This window comes from Triticum urartu, chromosome 3 (genome assembly GCF_003073215.2).
Source record: "Triticum urartu cultivar G1812 chromosome 3, Tu2.1, whole genome shotgun sequence".
NCBI lineage: Eukaryota > Viridiplantae > Streptophyta > Magnoliopsida > Poales > Poaceae > Triticum > Triticum urartu.
This window is the reverse complement of record NC_053024.1, coordinates 588922715-588943380: the sequence shown is the minus strand read 5'-3', so window position 1 is coordinate 588943380 and position 20666 is coordinate 588922715. Positions and strand designations below refer to the sequence as shown.

The following is a 20666-nucleotide window of genomic DNA, read 5'->3' as shown; positions in this document are numbered from 1 at the left end:
GAGATGCTTCAATTCCATCCGGGATTTAGTCCAGGTGGGAGACATAGAAATTTGCAAGATACATACGGATCTGAATGTTGCAGACCCGTTGACTAAGCCTCTTCCACGAGCAAAACATGATCAGCACCAAGGCTCCATGGGTGTTAGAATCATTACTGTGTAATCTAGTTTATTGACTCTAGTGCAAGTGGGAGACTGAAGGAAATATGCCCTAGAGGCAATAATAAAGTTATTATTTATTTCCTTATTTCATGATAAATGTTTATTATTCATGCTAGAATTGTATTAACCGGAAACATAATACATGTGTGAATACATAGACAAACAGAGTGTCACTAGTATGCCTCTACTTGACTAGCTCGTTGATCAAAGATGGTTAAGTTTCGTAACCATATACATGAGTTGTCATTTGATTAACGGGATCACATCATTAGGAGAATGATGTGATTGACTTGACCCATTCCGTTAGCTTAGCACTTGATCGTTTAGTTTGTTGCTATTGCTTTCTTCATGACTTATACATGTTCCTATGACTATGAGATTATGCAACTCCCGTTTACCGGAGGAACACTTTGTGTGTCACCAAACGTCACAACGTAACTGGGTGATTATAAAGGTGCTCTACAGGTGTCTCCAAAGGTACTTGTTGGGTTGGCGTATTTCGAGATTAGGATTTGTCACTCCGATTGTCGGAGAGGTATCTCTGGGCCCACTCGGTAATGCACATCACTATAAGCCTTGCAAGCATTGCAACTAATGAGTTAGTTGCGGGATGATGTATTACGGAACGAGTAGAGACTTGCCGGTAACGAGATTAAACTAGGTATTGAGATACCGATGATCGAATCTCGGGCAAGTAACATACCGATGACAAAGGGAACAACGTATGTTGTTATGCGGTCTGACCGATAAAGATCTTCGTAGAATATGTAGGAGCCAATATGGGCATCCAGGTCCCGCTATTGGTTATTGACCAGAGAGGTGTCTCGGTCATGTCTACATAGTTCTCGAACCCGTAGGGTCCGCACGCTTAACGTTCGTTGACGATATAGTACTATATGAGTTATGTATGTTGATGACCGAATGTTGTTCGGAGTCCGAGATGAGATCACGGACATGACGAGGAACTCCGGAATGGTCCGGAGATAAAGTTTGATATATGGGATAGTAGTGTTTGATCTCTGGAAGGGTTCCGGAATTCACCGGAAGGGGTTCCGGATGTTTCCCGAAATGTTTGGGTACGAGAACACTTTATTTGGGCAAAAGGGGAAAGCCCACGAGGCTTTGGGAAAGTACAAAAGGAAGTTTTGCGAAGACCAGAGGCTAGACGCCAGTCTAGGGGGTAGACGCCGAGAACCCTGGCGTCTAGCCCTGGAGTCCGAGAAGGACTCTTGCCTTTCGGGTGAAACCGACTTTGAGGAGGCTTTTACTCCAAGTTTTGACCCCAAGGCTCAACATATAAATAGAGGGGTAGGGCTAGCACCCAAAAGACATCAAGAAACACCAAGCCGTGTGCCGGCAACCCTGTCCCCTCTAGTTTATCCTCCGTCATAGTTTTCGTAGTGCTTAGGCGAAGCCCTGCGGAGATTGTTCTTCACCAACACCGTCACCACGCCGCCGTGCTATCGGAACTCATCTACTACTTCGCCCCTCTTGCTGGATCGAGAAGGCGAGGACGTCACTGAGCCGAACGTGTGCAGAACTCGGAGGTGCCGTGCTTTCGGTACTTGGATCGGTCGGACGTGAAGACGTACGACTACATCAACCGCGTTGATATAACGCTTCCGCGAACGGTCTACGAGGGTACGTAGACAACACTCTCCCCTCTCATTGCTATGCATCACCATGATCTTGCGTGTGCGTAGGAATTTTTTTGAAATTACTACGTTCCCCAACATTATACTCGATGTTAGTTTTACTAAGACTAAAACATTTCGATTCCAAGATTAGTCTACATAGCTCTAATTTTGTATTAGCCCCATCCGACTATCATCGACTAGACCACATCATCCGTGAAGAGCATACAACATGGTATATCTCCTTGTGTATCCCGTGTGACCTTATCCAAGGACTTTGACGTAACTTATTTACTTTTCAGGGGTGTTTACACGTCTGATGATTAATAAATCTGAGTGTTTTTGGAAGAGAAAAACTTTTCTCGTTTTAATTAATTAACGGTCCTGTCTTTCTCTAGGATATACCTGCAGTCCCGTCGCAACTGACACTGCAGTATGGAAAAATGGAAGTCAAAGAAAAGGGGTAGATGCGCGCGCTGGACCCACATGGCAGCGGGCGTAGGGTACGAAAGGGAGGTAGGCTTGCCTTACACGTATCACGGCGCTCGCCTTTCTCCCTGGCTCCCTCACCCGACTTGACTCGTCGCCGGCTTTCCCCGCCAGATCTCGCTTTCCCCCCAACCCCCACCTAACCGCCGGCGGCCGCCATGATGGCCGCCGAGTCCCCGGCGACGGTGAACCACCCCGCCGACCAACACCTCGAGACCCTCGCCCTCGATTCCTCATCGGCCGCATCGGCCGCTGCCTCTACCGACCCACTGCTCCACCCCCCCCCCTCCCCTTCGCCCCCCCCCCCCCCCCCCGCCCCCCCGCACCGCGACCCGTTCGTCGAAGAGAACGGCGAGGACGACTCCTCGCCGATCCTCCCCACCCCCGACGCCCCGGTCGTTTCCCGCGAGCCGTCACCGGAGTCCTACCAGATCACCGTCACCGACCCGAAGAAGCACGACGAGGCCGCCACCGGAGCGGCGGGCGTCATCCCGGGCTCCGGCAGCTACTTCTCCTACCTCGTCACCACCCGGACCGCCGACGGCAGCGAGTTCCGCGTGCGGCGGCGCTTCCGCGACGTGGTGGCCCTCGCCGACCGCCTCGCGGCCACCCACCGCGGCCTCTTCGTCCCGGCGCGCCCCGACAAGAGCATCGTGGAAGGGCAGGTCATGCAGCGGCATGAATTCGTGAACCAGCGCTGCGTCGCGGTCCAGCGCTACCTCTGCCGCATCGCCGCGCACCCCACTGTCAGCCGGAGCGATGACTTCCGTACCTTCCTCACTGATCCTAGCGGTATCCCGACCTCAGAGGGTGAGTCTCCCAGGTTCAACCCCGCGATCACTGCTGCCTCGCCGACGGCTGTTACCACACCAACGACGCCTACAAAGGGCGGGCGAGACTTTTTTGGTATGTTCAAGGACCTGAAGCAGACGGTCGCGAATGGGTTGATGGCGGTGAGGCCGCCTCCAGTGGAGGAGGAGACTGACGCAAAGTTCCTCTTCCACAAGGCCAAGCTCGAGCAACTGGAGCAGCAACTCGCAGCGACATCTCAGCAGGTAGCTGTGTGTGTTTGTGTGTGTTGTTGTCTGGTTTATTAGATCACTCATGTTACTCTCATTCTGATGGTTACTCTTAATTTCTTATGCATAATTAGTGTAGTTTTGACAGAAGCAACATGTACTACATTAACATGTACCCGAATGGAGGAATTAAATTATGCGTGCTTGTTAAGTACATGTACTACATTTGCATTTTGCAACTTGATCAAGAAATTAATATCATATCAGGTTTCCGGTACCATGCGGCAGTGTACAAAAGAACACCAGCTAAGTCTATTCTTCTACATAATTTGTAGGCAGAGGTGTTTGCTAAAGCTCATGAGGATTTTAGAACAACTACAGCTCACTTGGGAATGACATTCGTTAAGCTGGCGAAATTTGAAAAGGACCAATCTGCATGCAGTTCTCACAGAACTCGAGCTGTTAATATTAACAATTTTGCAAATGCTGTTGTCAAAGTCAGCAGGTCTCAGACAAAACTGGATGCTGAAATTGTGAAACATCTGGTATGTGGGAAGTTGGAGTGAGAGTAACATTATCTTGGATACAGATCTTCTTGATTATTTTTGTTCCTTGATCTGTAACGGTGTTTATGCTTTTTTACAGGACACTATCCATAAATACCTGGAGACGATGACTTCTGTTCACAATGCATTTACTGATCGCTCTAATGCTTTGCTTCATATCCAAAGTCTATCATCAGACTTATTTGCTTTGCACAACCGGGTGGCGAAACTTGAATCTGTGTCATCAAGAGGAATAGATCAGGAGAGGACGAGGTATCAGAAGGTTGAAGAACTGAAAGAAACAATAAGAACATCAGAAGACGCGAAAAGTCATGCACGCAAAGAGTATGAACTTATCAAGGTAAATCACCTAAACTTTTGAATTAAGAGTACAATGTGCGTATTGTACTTGATAGTGGCCTTCTGAGATATGAATTGCTATTTATTTTTAAATTGCACAATTCAAAGTTGTTATGCCATAAGGTCAGATGACAACATTTCCTAGTTTATGGTTAATATTCTTGCAATGGTTACACAAGCACAATTAAGTATTTGGGGAGAGCAATAGCTTCATACTGCAGTTTACATTTTATCGAAAACTATCAGCCAAAATCAAAATAAAATGCATTTGATCTTGGTTTCGACACCGAGCTTCAAAACGTTGCCTGGCACTAGTTAAATGTCATGAACACTATAATGAACTCTGTATATATGCATCGTTTGACTTTGTCAGTCAGTCTGAACTAATGTTATTAATTTACCTTTACCATAGTGATGTCTGAGGTGTACTATTAGCAAACACAGTGTTATGCACACTAAAAAATTTATGTCCGAGTTAAGCTCTCAGAAGTTGGAACGAACTTGTAGCTTCAATTGCTGCAGCAGGCGGATATTCGTTTTGCTAAAAATTCACGAGTCAAGATCATTAGTTCAGTATGGTTATATGAGTTGTGGAAAGTATTCCGACTACATTAATTGTCAGTGAAGTAACTGAAGTCTCTATATGTAGTATATACGGATTGGCCATTAGTTTTCAAGACAGATTCCTACTATTTAAATGATGACAATGCCAGGTATGACTGAGATATACTACGTTGACCTACTGGGACCTGTTTTTCTCAGTAAGTCAGTACATAAACTTGAATGTGTAGGCTGTATTTGTCCTGTGGGATTTGTTTGTGTCGACAATATTAGAGAGTCTTTAAGCCTGTCATTCAACCCAGATAGCATCTATTTGAGTTGACTGAGAAATATTACGAGGCACATCTATGTAATAAAACAGTCTCTTTCAAGTCAAATAAAGTGCCTATCATATTTCTCTTTTCTTTTTTCTTTCTTGGTGTGGGAAGTGCCACATCCCTCTGTAGCCTGTAGGTTATCAAACCACATGTTAGAATTTTGGTAATACTTGGGACATGACTATGCTGTTGATTTTAAGTTCTCATTTTGTTGTTTGGCATGGACTATTTGGGGTTTCTCTGAAATAAGCTTCTCTAATGCAGGAAAACAACATGAATGAAATTAAGAGATTTAATAAAGAGATACGCCAGGATTTGGTGGAGATGATGAAAGGCTTTGTAACAAGTCAGGTATAATTTCAAACTTCAATTCTGAATCATTCTTTTGGTTGCCGGTTGTATGACCCTTTGAATTTTTGTAATGCAAAATCAAAAGATAAATACATCAGTTGAGTATCTGTCTACCATATTACCTATTGCGATTTGCTGTAAATATATCTTCATAGCCCCATTATTTTTAAATTCAGTATCCCATATTAACCCAAAATGTTACCCAATACCATTGCATAGTATTGCCCAGTTTGAAACCAGAAGTTAGTAATGATGCCCACTGTGGCTACTGCACAATTGCTCGCTTTTCTGCAAAAGTGCAAAATGAACACTTGGAAATTGGTATGTGGTGACCATGGCTGTATGAATTTTCCACTGCACAACTTTGGACTGTACTCCCTCCGTTCCTAAATATAAGTCTTTCTATAGATTACACTATGGACTACATACGGAGCAAAATGAGTGAATCTATACTCTAAAATATGTCTATATACATCCGTATGTAGTTTGTAGTGGAATCTCTAAAAAGACTTATATTTAGGAACGGAGGGAGTATATTTGTATGCATGAAGCAGAAGTGAGTTGTCGGTCCACTTGATGTTTGCAGTCTCACCTTTCTTATCTTGCATCTTTATATCGACCTAAGAGCATGTGAAGCATGTTCCTTTTTCATGTTTCTGCTGGTTGGTTACCTAGAGCTTGAGCAACACATAAAGAAACATTTCCAAGGCTTGCAGAAAGTAGAAACCATGTCGACCTAGTGACTGGTAGGGGTGTCCAATTGCAACTATCTCAAACCAGCAAAGCCCCTGTAGTGTTATTAGTTTGTAGGAGTACATCATGTCGACTATAAAATATAAATGATATGGTATATTGTTATTTGTTGTGTTTATTTCTCTATAGCAAAAGGAAATGATAAGCTCTGATTAAGAGGAGCAAACTAATGTCCATATGTCAAACATTTATGCTTCATGGTAATTTGGTGGTGATGTGAAAATGTACACTGTGTATGATATCGTTTTGGAAGACATAATTTGTTCTGTATGTATGGATAGCAAAGTAGTGTTTGATTGGATAGTATAGATAACATCTGAAATGTATTTTGGTCCACTGTAGCGCATTGGCAGTCTATGTCTGTCGCCTTTTTGGCCAAGAAAAGTTCATCGCGCATGGGAACTATTTTAGCTTTGCAACACCGTGAATAAATAAATTTCTAAAGTTCACATCAAGCAACCTAGATGGCATTGTATGAAACTCAAAATTATATAATACCAGCAGGTGCATGCAGCTTACTGGTGGAACACCGTCTTGTTTTGAACACCTACGAGCTCTCTACAACTCTTTGAAAATAAACATTGCATTTCACAGTACCAATAATCTGATCATTACCAAAGCAAACTAAATTGACGTCCTTGCATTTTGTCAATGTGCAGGTTGAACAGTCAGATAATATTGCTAGTATATGGGCAAAGTTAGCAGAAGACACAAAAGGATACGCAGAAAGGCGCAGCTGAAGTAGGATGTAAATATAGGTGTGAATTTTGAGCCAGTCATATGCAGCATCAACATTGGTGTTACCGCATTGAGATTCATGTCACCACTGCTCGGTGATTTCGGCGATATGTGCAGATACAGTTACCACTCCCCAAGGGGCGCCGTGTCAAGGATTTTCTTGGATGTAGCTATCTCCGGCCAGGTGTGCACCTGAAAATTCCTCAGGAAAGAAAGAACAAATCCTAAAACCGATACACCTTCTTTTCCCCCAGTTTTTCCCCACCCTGGGTCTAGCTGTAATGCTGAGTTTTCTCTGTACAATTACGCGGCACTAGCGAGTTCCCTGCTTCCTGAAAGAACCATATACTCCCTCCTCCCAAAATTCTTGTCTTATACTAGTATTTGTCTACATATGGATGTATCTAGTCACGTTTTAGTATTAGATACATCCATATAGACAAACAAGACAAGAATTTTGGGAGGAGGTAATACATGAGAAAAGATTATTTTCAGTCGTTGAGAAGAGTTGCAGGCTTGCATTTGCTATTTGATAGGAGTATTATGCTGCGCATCAACAGGTTTGTGCGGAAGGTGAGCCACTCACTTGTCTCCGACGAGGCTGACTGGTTGAGATATGCTCGCGGAGACGCGAGCCAGTGGTATGGTCGGCAGCTAGTAGCCATTCCTATCACGCAATCAGGCACCAGGCCTATGCGAGCTCCCTGAGACGCCGCGTATGCATGCTCAAGTTCCCGCCACAAAACCCGAAGAATGAGAGCTACCTGCCATGAATTTTTTTCCACCCGGACGAATTCCGCCCAAAAATCCACTGCTGTCTGTGTCTTCTCCCCCTCTGCCAAACAATTATGGTACGATCTGCGGCGTGGTGCCTCTTTGTCCGCTACTTGCACGCAATGTCGACTAGCTTCAAACACTTCAAATCGCGTAGTACGATCGACGAGAAACGTTTCCAAAATTTCGTGATTTTTACTCTTATTACAGAGGAGAGGAGGCGTACTGCCGTGCTGTAGTACCAGCAAGGGATAGTTAGCCAACGGCCACGGGCTACTCCATCTCTTTGTTGCCTCGCTCCACTTTCCTCTGGCCGCCGGCGCGCCTCCGGCGACGTCTCCGCCCGGGCAGAATGCTGCCGCACGCGCCGTCCCGTTACCCTGGCACCGCCAAGTTCAAACCCCTCGTCCCCGCCAAACCGCCCCTCTCTCCCGCGTCCTCCCCCTCGTCCCGCGGGAGCCTCTGCGCCGCCGCCGCCTCACGCCGCGACTTCCTCCTGCTCGTCCCGTCCCTGGCCGCGGCGTCCACGGCCCTCCAGTACCTCCCCCTCGCGGCCTCCGCCGCGGACGACGAGAAGCCGGCCCCGCCACCACCGCCCGCTCCGGCCCCGGCCCCAGCGGAGGAGCCCAACGGGGAGGCGGCCCTGTCGAGGATGTACGACGCCACGGTCATCGGCGAGCCGCAGGCCGTGGGCAAGGACGCGCGCGGGAGGGTGTGGGAGAAGCTCATGGCCGCGCGGGTCGTCTACCTCGGGGAGGCCGAGCTCGTGCCCGACCGCGACGACCGGCTGCTCGAGCTCGAGATCGTCCGGAAGCTGGCCGCTCGCTGCGCCGACGCCGGGAGGACCCTCTCGCTCTCGCTCGAGGCCTTCCCCTGCGACCTCCAGGAGCAGCTCAACCAGTTCATGGACGGGAGGTTGTTACTGCTTTTTCTGTTGATTGAATGGATTTTACCTGTTCCTAGTTGCAAGAGTTCATAATTCTAACCGAGATACATACAGTACTGGGTAGAATTTTCTATGTGCCCGGAGCTTTTTCGTTCAAAATACATTTTGTGGTTTCATTCAGATAGATGTACAGTATATTACTCGGAAGTTAGGAGTAGTTTCGACTCAGGATTTAGAATATCGATAACGGAAAATTTTAGGACCTCGTGGAAATATTTGGAATTTCCAAAAAAAGTTGAAATTATTTCAATCAAAACTCACTGAATTAGACCCAGTTCAAATTTGATTTGAATTAATTTGAATCTCGTCTGAAATTTTGCGATAAAAAACATTTCAGGACCCACGAATTTAAGAGAATATGTTGAAATTTTTAATCCCTGTTCACCTTTATGGGGAAATAGTGTATTTCTGTGAGAGCGATTGTGATTTATCAGCCTTGCAATACTTCCTCGACGAACTTCTAACAGGCCTGTCTTAATTCAGAATTGACGGCAACAGCTTAAGGCTGTACACATCTCACTGGGCACCGGAGCGCTGGCAGGAGTATGAACCTCTTTTAAACTACTGCCGTGATAATGGAATCAAGCTTATTGCATGTGGAACTCCACTTGAGGTAATTCATCATTCTCACACACATCACCCAGCAAAACTGCATCTGCATGTGTTTATTTATGCGTATTTTTATCATCATGACCTTGTTCATTGGTACTTCTGACTTTCTAAGGCTGTAGACTTGATAGTTGTAGTTATTCAGTATTGATTTTACATTATTCCAGCTGGCAAGCTTTTTCCTGCCTTGCGCCATCAAGTGCTTTTACTCGACGTGTAAGCACCTATTCTACATTGGCCCTTGTCTGAGAAGTATTCTTATATGGAGCATACCAAATAAGATAGCTTAGTTTTCTCTGTGGTGAAAAGTACTTAATACATTTCTTGACTAGGTGGTAAGAACTGTCCAAGCAGAAGGAATCAAAGGCCTTTCAAAAGAGCAGAGGAAGTTGTATGCTCCTCCAGCTGGCTCAGGCTTCATTTCTGGCTTTACATCCATCTCAGGCCGATCATTGATAGACAAGACTTCATCCTCTCGTGTCTCTCCTTTTGGCCCTAGCTCATATCTATCTGCACAGGCAAGAGTAGTTGATGATTATACCATGTCCCAAATAATAGTGAAGGAAATTAGTACTGGAGATCCTTCAGGGATGCTCGTTGTTGTAACTGGTGCAAGCCATGTTATGTATGGGTCACGAGGAATTGGTGTTCCTGCCAGAATATCTAAAAAGATGCAAAAGAAAAAGCAAGTTGTGATCCTTCTTGATCCTGAGAGGCAAGGTATAAGGCGAGAAGGTGAAATCCCAGTAGCGGATATATTGTGGTATTCTGCTGCCAAGCCATGCAGTCGAAATTGCTTTGACCGTGCTGAAATCGCTAGAGTTATGAATGCAGCTGGTAGGAGGCGTGAAGCTCTGCCCCAGGTTATCACTTGCTCTATCAGCATATCTTTGGCACTCCTTTGCATTATATTTCTTACTAACTGTAACATGCCGTAAATGATGTTACTCTAGAAAACCAGTAATGAGCTCTTTAAAAAGTTAACGCAGCTAAAAACTTGCTATGTCAGGCAGTTATGATTTCTAATAACATCGCATTTTCTTATGTTTGAGCTAATGTAAATTTTTGCATTTATTTCATTACAGGATATTCAGAAAGGAATAGATCTTGGTGTAGTTTCTCCTGAGATATTGCAGAACTTTTTTGACCTTGAGAAATACCCTGTCGTGGATGAATTGATTCACCGGTTCCAAGTAGGCACCTGCTTTACTCTTTCACTCTTTTCCCTTGTAGTTATCTATTTATGGGTTGGTGCTTGACCATACAGATGCATACTAGTGCTTGAATAGTATATTCCTTCCTTGATTATATTTGAAAAAAAATTCTATCAGAACTGTTTATGGACGGCTCAGCCCTGTCAGATTTCATCCAGGATCAGCCCCGCCTGGCATCCCGAAAGGAAAGAACTGCCAGAAATAATCAATATTTACTAGTGATATTATGTGAAAGATGTGAAAAATATTTTGGGAAACTGGGTTTACAAGGGCTGGGCCAGGCCTTGAGCGGTCTAATTGATTCTGCTTCTTTATAGCTAGGAGAACTTACTGCATGTTGATGATATTGAAAATGATCATTTTGTGCAGGGTTTCCGTGAAAGGTTACTGGCAGATCCCCAATTCTTGAATAGATTAGCTATCGAAGAGGGTATATCAATAACTACAGCTGTCTTAGCACAATATGAAAAACGGAAAGGACGGTTTTTTGAAGAGATCGACTATGTCCTTACTGATACAATTAGAGGTTCTGTTGTTGACTTTTTTACAGTCTGGCTTCCTGCTCCTACTATTTCGCTCTTATCTATTGCTGACAATGGTTCTGGTGAGAGCTTGGAGCTTGTCAGAGGATTGTTAGGGTCACTGCCAGATAATGCATTTCAAAAGGGTATCGTGGGCCAGAATTGGGACATGAACCAGAGATTTGCATCGGTACTAGTGGGTGGTCTGAAACTTGCTGGTGTTGGATTTGTTTCCAGTATTGGAGCTGGAGTTGCTTCGGACGTTTTGTATGCTGCTCGTCGAGTTTTGAGTCCTACAAGTATAGAGGCAGAACGCCCAAGAGCTCCCATTTGGAAAGCAGCTTCTGTGTATAGTGGCTTCCTTGGAACATCAGCAAATCTGCGGTATCAGGTACTTCCATATTATCCTCTTTCTAGTTTCAAATGAAGGGTCGAGAATTTAGATATATATATATATATTTGATGAAGTTCTAATTCTAATAAATTGTTCACAAGTGATTCTGGCTGATTATGTAGATATGTTTTGTCTGTCGAGTTGCACATGTGAGGGCACATGATAGGAAATTTAGCAATGGTTAAAATGATCTGTAATATAACATACTGTGGATTAATGAGTTAGTCTAAAGGCAGACTGAGGCCTTGCAGCTGTAACTGGTATGCTATCAAGCAGCCTGTCCAGTGATTTACGATCATATAAGACAACTTACAATTTCTCCTTCCATTTTTGACTTATTCTGCAATATCTAACATTTCCCCGACAAATATGTTAAGGTCATTGCTGGTCTAGTGGAGCACCGGCTTGGAGAGTATCTTGTGTCATACTATAATCAGCCAATTCTTGCTGACGTGCTGTCCTTTGTTGCACGGATAATCAATTCATACTTTGGAACACAGGTTTGCCACTTCTGCATTTTGTACTTCTGTTATTAAGTTTTTTTTTTCTGGTTAAGGTGTTCCATCAAGCTGATTGAACTAAACAAACAAATATCGGGATTTCCATCCAAAGAAAAAAAAAACCGTGTGATTCAGAGAGCAGGTTAGCTATTGATGAATAGGGGCTAATTTAATCTTTTTCAATTAGCATGATATGGGAGACCTCTTAAGGCTATGGTTACAACATGTGGTCTCCTCTCTCCATACAAAGCAGACCTGGGATACAAGTGTACGACTCCAACACTAACAGCATGCCCTAGCCACACACTTTGTAGCACCATATTACATTACTACAAGATCCATAAATCTAACTTGTAAGTTATAACCCACACGTACACATTCAGTACAAACTCAGTACTCAACAAATGTCATCTCGCACATACATGTGTGTCCTGTACATGTGCTAAGAAAATATTGGAGGCTCCACTGGTCACACTTAACGGGTGCACGTGTGTCACTCCGTTTTAATAGGGCGCGCCATGTCAATCCTAGGAATTTTACCTAAATAATCAAATAATCAATATCCATCACTAGAATCAAAGGTTCATCCGTCAACACGCACATTGTTGCATTGATGAATGTCTGAATATATGTGCATGAAGAGCATATTAGTGCATGCACACAAAGCCAATTGCATCTAATACGGCCGATCCACTTCATCCTACGGGTCAAATGCTCCGCACAATTTAGATGCAACTGAATGCACAACAGTGAGGATCATTTGACCCATAGGATTAGCTATTAATGCACAATTGGATACACTGATTCTTTTGGACCGAGCCACTAGCCCATTCAACCACTATTTGCGGTGCAGATTGCTCATCCATTGGATGAAATGATCCACCCCAACCCCTAAGTTTGTCTCTGGTAGAAGATTGAACCGATGCTAAATATCTCCAGGGACAGAAATAAAAATCCTACAACGCGGAAGGATTTATTTCTGCAGTCTACTACTCAGCTTCATACATATATTATGCATGATAATACTTGCATTCCAGGTTTCTCTAGTCGTTACTGACAGCTATGTTTGATGCAGCAATGGATTGATCTTGCGCGATCTACAGGCATCCAAACTAGTGAGGAAGAGCCACCTTCTCCTGACACTCCCATCTCATCAGAAATACCAGTGTTAGAATGTGGCACGGCAGAAGTACCAAGTACAGACGATATTAATAAGAACCAATCAGGTGAGCAGACATAGCCAAAAGGCTATTGGCTGTGGGCATCCAACTCAAAGGAACAGTCTCCATCTTATGTTACATCGCATACAGTACAGGCATATAGACACAAGGTCTTCGTACAGCAAGACTGAATCCCAACCACATTGCATTGTTTTTCGGGAAGGAAAACATGAAATTTTGAAGAGCAGAGTTTTTATTTGAGCATTCTTTTCTTGCGGCTAGAAGGAGCTTCTTCTACACATCTCTGGAGTAAATATACCATATGTACATCAACAGGAAGCAGTCAGATTTTGAAACACATACACACACACCATCTAGACTCTTGATATCATCTTGGATTGGCAACACAAGTTGAGTTTCCATGAGAAATTTTTTTCCCACCTTGTTTGGCAGCCATGAGTTGTATTTGATCAAATGAGTTGAATTCAAGCACAACTTTTGTGCTTCGTGAGTAACCAGCTTTTGGGTTGTCTATATCGGTTTTCACCCGGTTTTTCATATATTAACTGGGCAATTCTCTTCTTAATTGATCGATGAAGCAAATATTTTGCCTTCGTTTCGAAAAATAAATATATAACTCGAAGTGGTAGAAATTGGACTGTATGACTGTATCTCCATTTTTTGTGTTTGGTGCCATCTGGAACTGTCGATACTTGTTTATGCCAGTGACTAGTGAGAGATGTCCTTTCGATATGTCGTAATCCAAATGCACTGCAGGGATACGTAGGGCTCCTGTCCTTTCGATATGTCGTAATCGCACAATTAATCGAACAAATCTAGCCCGCTGTTGCTATTGCCAGAGGAATCCAGTTCCAAGTCACGGCCATCCAACGCGGCAATATTCATCTTCTTTTCCAAGGACCCAAATATGCGTCCTCACCGACCGATCCCCGGACCATCGAGGAACGAACATATCCAAAGTCTAGCAACTGATACTATTATGAGGGGCAAGCCTGAAGTGCGAAGGACCGGATCCGGATTCTGTTCACGGCTGTGGCAAATTGGCAATGCAGAGTTGCACCTCTGGTTGGGATCTCTGACGCTGAAAAACATTTTTCAGTCCCCAGAGGACGGGCCTCAGGTGGTGGAATTTGACGGACCATATTCATTACGAGTGCTCATCCAGTCTTAGATTTCAAAACCCTTATTAATAATTCCAGGTGCAGTGCAAGTACAGAGTGTGGGCAGAAATCACTGTTTTGACCTAAGGATAAAATCAATTCACAAACTGAACTGTCCTGGGAAAAAATTCACCCAACTGATCTTTTTGTATGGCGCCCGACAGTTAGGCGTCACACTATACTGTGCAGCGCCTAACACACAGGCGCTACACATCTGAACAGCGTGGCACCCCGGAGCCAGGCCTGGCCTCACCCCTGATTGTGCAGCGCCTAGGCGAAAGGCGCTACACTATTATGTGCAGCGCCTAGACGAAAGACGCTACACATGCATTTACTAACCGCCTCGGGACAACAGAGAACAAAGCTGAAAATTGCTAAGTCAGTATGCAGCGCCTGAGAGCTAGGCGTTACACGATATACAGTGTAGCGCCTAACGTCTAGGCGCTGCAAGATTGATCCACCGCCTGTGGCCTGACCGACTGAGCTGTGTTTGGCGTGACATGACATGCACGGTCAAAATTTGAGTTACCACCTGCACTTGCCCTGCCTTGCTCGCTGTAGGTAGATATGCCATGCGATGAATCTATCCCTACTGCTGGTAAGTTCTGTTGCGCATTTACTGTTTACGTACGTACTGCCCTGCAGTGGCTAGTAGCGACAGCTCTGTGCTTCCGTTTTACTGTTACCACCACGGGCCGGCCGACACTGTTCTTGATTAACTACACTGGCTAGATGCTAGTTGCAGGGGCGGAGGCAGGATTCAGACATGAGGGGGGCGAGGAAGATAATAATTGTTCGAGAGACACAACATAATAATATAGTCTCAAAAATGTAACTTCATTGTATTGCAACATACGTTCAGTACTCTCTTTGTCCCAGTAAAGTTGAGACATTTATTTTGGAACGGAGGGAGAAATATATAAAAGAAAACTACATATCCGTGAGTTGCACATCAACTGGACTTGGGTTCGAATTATTATGTAGAAAGATTTGCATTTGCCATGACAGTCGGAGCTAGAAGCAACGGGCTTGAAAACCAAATATGTTTAGTTGTATTCTCTCTTCATCATTCAGTGATTGAAATAAATGAGCAGTAAAATTAGATTCTTAAATTGTAATTCTACTGTATCTAATTAGTAAATTATAAACCACTGCCTTCAACGGAATTGTATTAATTCAAAAAGATTATTATTTGCCAGTGATGTACCTTTGGTTCATTGAAACAGATCTTGTGGTGCGTGATGCCGGTGCAGCAGACAAACCGGCATGGTCCCCATCGTGGACTCAGTCGCCGGAGTGGACAGTGGAGTGCCCTCTACCCTGTGACGCAGCGGCGGAAGCAGCGAGAGCCGAGAGACGGCGGTGGAAGCAGCGAGAGCCGAGAGACGGCGGTGGAAGCAGCGAGAGTCGAGAGACGGCGGCGTAGGGCCTTGCGGTGCCAGCAGACCTAGAAGCCACGATTCCCACGAACGAAATTACAGGGTAGATAGGAAACTGACTGCCTGATATTACGGATGCACGTAATTCTTTTCTTTCTGATATGTACAACTAGCGATGCTTTCTCACGTTGGGCTTTGGGCTGGAAAGGTGTCCTGCTAGGCCATTAGCTTTCAACATAGGTCTACAAATGGTCTGCACTTTACGTATTCGTACTGATGTCTACTAGTACTCCCTAGTAACGGAAACTCACAGGGGGGGTGAAGCCATGGGGGTGTCTGACCCCTGCTCGCACCCCCCTGCCTCCGTCTCTGGCTAGTTGTACTTCACTGCTCAATGCCTGGTCATTACTGAAGGAGAGACAAAATCTGGCGAAACTAAACGGAAATATACTACTCTCTCCCGCGCGCACTCACTCTTGTTGATCTTTGGCTACATATTCCTTTTATTTAATCGATCCATGCACATATGCTCGTTCTGATCATACCCCGGGCTCTTTTTTTTCTTTCTACGAAGATCATTTGATCTGATTGCATAGTGGCCGACACACAACAGGGATGGAGAAGATCCGCAGTGACCGTCCAAGGGTCCGTGCTTGCTTGCTTTAAACCGCAGGAGCATGGGTTACAAATACGTGACCAGCAGCCAGCCCCTGCCCGTGAGCCAGCCAACCTGCAGATCGACCACAACAGGTAGTAACTCAAATTCTGACTGTGCATGTCATGGCATGTCAGGTCACGCCGCGCCCTATGCGTTTAAGCTCGCCGGTCAGGCCACGCGTGGTGGATCAATCGTGCAGCGCCTAGAAGTCAGGCGCCCAGAAGTCAGGCGCTACACTGCATAGTGTAGTGCCTAGCTCTTAGGCGCTGCACATTGATTTAGCAATTTTTAGTCTTGCTCTCTGTTGCCTCCGAGGCGGTTAGTAAGTGCATGTGTAGCGCCTTTCGTCTAGGCGCTGCACATGATAGTGTAGCGCCTTTCGCCTAGGCGCTGCACCATCAAGGATGGGGCCAGGCCTGGCTCCGGGGTGCCATGCTGTCCAGATGTGTAGCGTCTGTGTGTTAGGCGCTGCACAGTGTAGTGTGGCGTCTAACTGTCGGACGCCACACAAAAAGATCATTTGGGTGATTTTTTTTTTAAAACAGTTCAGTTTGTGAATTGATTTCGTCCTTAGGTCAAAACAGTGATTTTTGCCCAGAGTGTGCATGGCACGGCGCGGCCAGAGGGCAGCAGACGGGGTCAGACGCCGGCGCATGCTTCCGGGCCTGGCATCTGGCTTGCCAGGTTGGTCGCGTGCGGCCGCCACATGGAGCGGCGCGGCCCGAGCAGTTCACTCCGGGAATGGTGGCCTGAATGGGAGTATCTTGGCGGTCGGTGCAGGACTGCAGGTACGGTACGGCGCGGCCGGATAGAGTATACCCCCACGAAGCTTCGCCGCTCCTTCCTTCCTTCCTCGCCTCTCCAGGGCTCCAGCTACGAGGAGCTGAGCTGAACCACCGCTGCGCGCACGTGCGCGCCTGCGCGCCCATCTGTCGCTCACGCGCTCGCCTGACAGGCAGAAAATCCAAGCGACGACGAACTGCGCACTGCCCCGGTGGCATATTTAAGAGCAACTCCAATGGGCCCATTTGATCCGCTGGTGTTCGTTTGAATCGGCGCGGACATAAAAGACGGTCTAAGAGTAATTTCAACGGGCTGATCCAAACGGACGGCGTTTTTGTCCGTTTGGGTCGACCGTCCGCCCGCCGTCCGCCCTTTTTTAGTTTTGGATCGGCAGTGCGTCCAATGGGTCGATCCATTTCATGACCGCGCGTGTTTAACATTATGCCGTCGCCCTGGTTTTGGCACTGCAGCGCGCAGGGGAAAGCGGCCTAGCGCGCTGGTTTTGGCGCACCAACGCGCGGGAAAGGTTCGCGCGCGCGCCGCGGCCGGCGCTCGCTATAAAGAAGGCGCTCCCTCCAAACTCTGTCGGCCACCCACTCTCGCCGCCTCTGCGCCATCATGTCGATCCGCCGCCTGGGCGCTTCAGATTTTCGCGGAGTCCGCGAGCGCCGCTCCGGCGCCTTCTCCGCCGAGATCTGATTTCGCGAGAAACGTCTCGTCCTCGGCACCTTCGACACCGCAGAGGAGGCGGCCCACGCGCACGACGCGGCGGCGTGGCGCCTCCTGAGGCCTCGTCGGGATATGAATTTTCCCAACGTGTCGAGCCAGCGGGCGCAGGATCTGGCGCCTCTCCTGCGGCTTTTCACCGACGAGGATCGTCGTGTCCACCGGAGGCGGCAGCGTTGCCTCGCCATCGTAGAGAAGGACGTGGAAGCCTTGGTGGTGTGACGCGGAGGCTTCCCGCAGGACATCGTCGACGAGCGCCAGTTCTACAAGCAATTGAGATCGGAGAGGGACGCGAGGAGGAGGGAGCGAGCTGCCTATCGAGAGGACAAGCGCTCGCGGAAGCAGACAGCTCAATTGAAACTGAAGCTACGAGAAACGGCGGGTTAGGATTTTGAAGACGAGGCGTATGCTGACGCCTACATTCAGACATCGGAGAAGGACATTACCGAGTCGGAGTCAGAAATCAACGAGTAGTGGTCTTTTCTTTTTATCTGTGTACGCTAGAATTATCTATGTATCCATTTTTATCTCAAAGAATGGCCGGCGACGTCGGCGACGTAGCAGGCGGGCGAGGGTGTGAATCCAATGTGCCACCGACCAGCGGGCCCGGTGAGGAAAGATGGCGAGCGCGCGTGCGTCCGTCTTGTGTCCGTGCCGACGCAAATCAGGCTAAAAAATGGGCCGGGAATGGGTCGGCAGGCGGACGAAAGCACACACGCGTCCGTTTGGATCGGTGCGTTGGGCCGGCTTTTTTGTCTGCGCCGACCCAAACGGACGGCCGCGGATGAAATGGGTCGCCCCATTAGAGTTCCTCTAACGGGCCGATTCAAATGAACACGCGCCCGCTTTTCGTCGGCGGGCGACCCATTTTCGGTTCATTTTTTAGCCAGATTTGCGTTGGCGCGGACACGCGACGGACGCTCCCTTGCTCGTCTTCTCCTTCTCCGGGCCCGCTGGTCGGTGGCACATTGGCCTCCTCCCATCCAACAGCAACTCTCGCCTGCCTCCTTCGTCGCCGATGCCGCGGACTATTTTTGCCAGCGACTGCCAGCTGCCGGCGCCTCCACATCAGCCTAGCAACGCCGCCCACTCTCACGTCGCCCGCCCACAAACGTCTTGCCGTCGGGGAGCCGACTGCTTCCCCCTCCCCCCCGCCCCCCACCGCACAGCCGCCTGCGACCAAGAAGCCGCCTCGCCGCCCCGGCCAGATCCTCACCGGCATGCTCGCCGGATGCCGGCTCACTCGTCGGACAGCTAGCTGGTCCATGCGCGCCGCGACTCCCTTTGCCGGCCGTCTTTTTTGTCGATGCCCGCAAACTGTTCGACAGTTTGTTAAGGTACAAAATGGACTCCACCGACGAGTTCTTTTTCCACAATTTTCTTTGCGACTCCGATGATTCGTCGTCCAATAACGAGGAGGAGATATTGGCTGCCGTGTTGGTCCATCACCACCTCAACAGCCAGCGGGCGTTGTTCCGTGGCTCCATTCCGGGCCACCTTCCGGCATTGATCGCAACTGAGCGAGCGGGCATTTCCTTCTTTGGAAGGACTACTTTGATACAACAAACCCGTTGTTCAAACATCAAAAATTTCGCCGCCGTTTCTATACGAGTAGGCATCTTTTCAACCGTATTAGAGAGGAGGTGGTCGGCTATGATGACTATTTTGAGTCCAAGGAGGATGTTGTTGGCAAGATTGGTTTCTCCTCTTATCAAAAATGCACTGCCGCCATCCGAATGCTTGCATACAGAGTGCCCGGTGATCTCATTGACGAGTACGTCCGTATGAGCGAGTCTACATGCCTAGAGTCCCTGTATAAGTTCTGCAAGACTGTTATTGTTGTGTTTGGCTATGAGTACTTGAGAGAGCCGGCTGTTGAAGATATAGTCCGTTTGTTGGCGATGAATGCCAGCAGGGGCTTCTCAGGGATGCTTGACATCATAGACTGCTTGGCAAGGGCAGTATAAGGGCCATGCCAGGGCTTGCACTGTCATACTAGAGGCCGTAGCGTCTCAAGATCTCTGGATCTGGCACTCTTTCTTTGGCATGGCTGGATCACACAATGATATCAACGTGCTTCAGCTCTCGCCGGTGTTTGCTAGGCTTGCCGAAGGTAACAGGCCACCAGTGAACTTTACTGTCAACGGCCACAACTACGACAAAGGATACTACTTGGGTGACAGTATCTATCCTCACTGGACCACTATTGTCAAGACAATACCCAACCCTGTCGGAGAGAAGAGGAAAAAATTTGCCCAAGAGCAAGAGAGTGCTAGGAAGAATGTCGAGCGTTCCTTTGGTGTTTTGCAATCTCGATGGGGTATCGTTCGGTATCCTGCTAATACCTGGAGCATGCAGAAACTGTGGGAGGTGATGTCTGCTTGTGTGATCATGCACAATATGAACGTAGAAGACGAGCGTCCAGAACGTCTGTATGATCAAGGGTTTCAGTTTCATGATGAGAATGTTGCGCCTGAGCATGGAGGAGCGACAACGTTTGAACAGTTCATTCCATTTCATCATGACATGCGTGATTGGAAAATTCACGTGCAACTGCAAAATGATTTGGTTGAGCATATGTGGGCTTAGGGCTGGGAAAAAAGCTCGAAGCTCATGAGCTAAACGAGTAGCTCGTGACTCGGCTCGAATCAACTTGAACTCGAAGAATAATGAGTGGAGCCAACCTTTAGTTTAAAATCATTTATAGACCAAGTTAAACGAGCCAATCTCACGAGTACTCTTGTAACTCGTTAGGCTCGGTACAAAAGATCAGCCACTCCCAATACAAAAAAAAACTAGCCACTCAGCACCCTATGTCCTAGGCACACAACACAAGGCCTAGCCGTTGAAGGCCCAACCGCCTAAGAGACTCATGCGTTACAAGGAAATTTT

The 20666-nt window shown here is 47.0% G+C and overlaps 2 protein-coding genes across 4 annotated transcripts; both read left to right on the top strand.

Annotated features, from left to right (window-relative positions):
- Window positions 1–2345: 2345 nt before the first annotated feature.
- On the top strand, window positions 2346–9262 carry LOC125545179 (sorting nexin 2A-like). Of its 2 annotated transcripts, XR_007299929.1 has the most exons (7): window positions 2346–3340; window positions 3640–3849; window positions 3950–4210; window positions 5352–5438; window positions 6851–6949; window positions 7047–7113; window positions 9133–9262. XR_007299929.1 is itself a non-coding variant. In XM_048709057.1 (6 exons), exons 1-5 carry the CDS (start codon window positions 2444–2446, stop codon window positions 6929–6931), a joined length of 1536 nt encoding a protein of 511 aa, XP_048565014.1. In that variant the 5' UTR covers window positions 2346–2443; the 3' UTR covers window positions 6932–6949; window positions 7047–7262. The 2 variants fall into 2 exon arrangements, 1 of the variants encoding a protein (XP_048565014.1); XM_048709057.1 differs by lacking the exon at window positions 9133–9262 and having other exon boundaries at window positions 7047–7262.
- LOC125545178 (protein RETICULATA-RELATED 6, chloroplastic-like) lies at window positions 7600–13581 on the top strand. Of its 2 annotated transcripts, XM_048709054.1 has the most exons (7): window positions 7600–8618; window positions 9133–9262; window positions 9591–10121; window positions 10344–10451; window positions 10842–11384; window positions 11765–11887; window positions 12963–13581. In XM_048709054.1, exons 1-7 carry the CDS (start codon window positions 8056–8058, stop codon window positions 13125–13127), a joined length of 2163 nt encoding a protein of 720 aa, XP_048565011.1. In that variant the 5' UTR covers window positions 7600–8055; the 3' UTR covers window positions 13128–13581. The 2 variants fall into 2 exon arrangements, with proteins under 2 accessions (XP_048565011.1, XP_048565012.1); XM_048709055.1 differs by lacking the exons at window positions 11765–11887; window positions 12963–13581 and adding an exon at window positions 11510–11741.
- Window positions 13582–20666: the final 7085 nt, after the last annotated feature.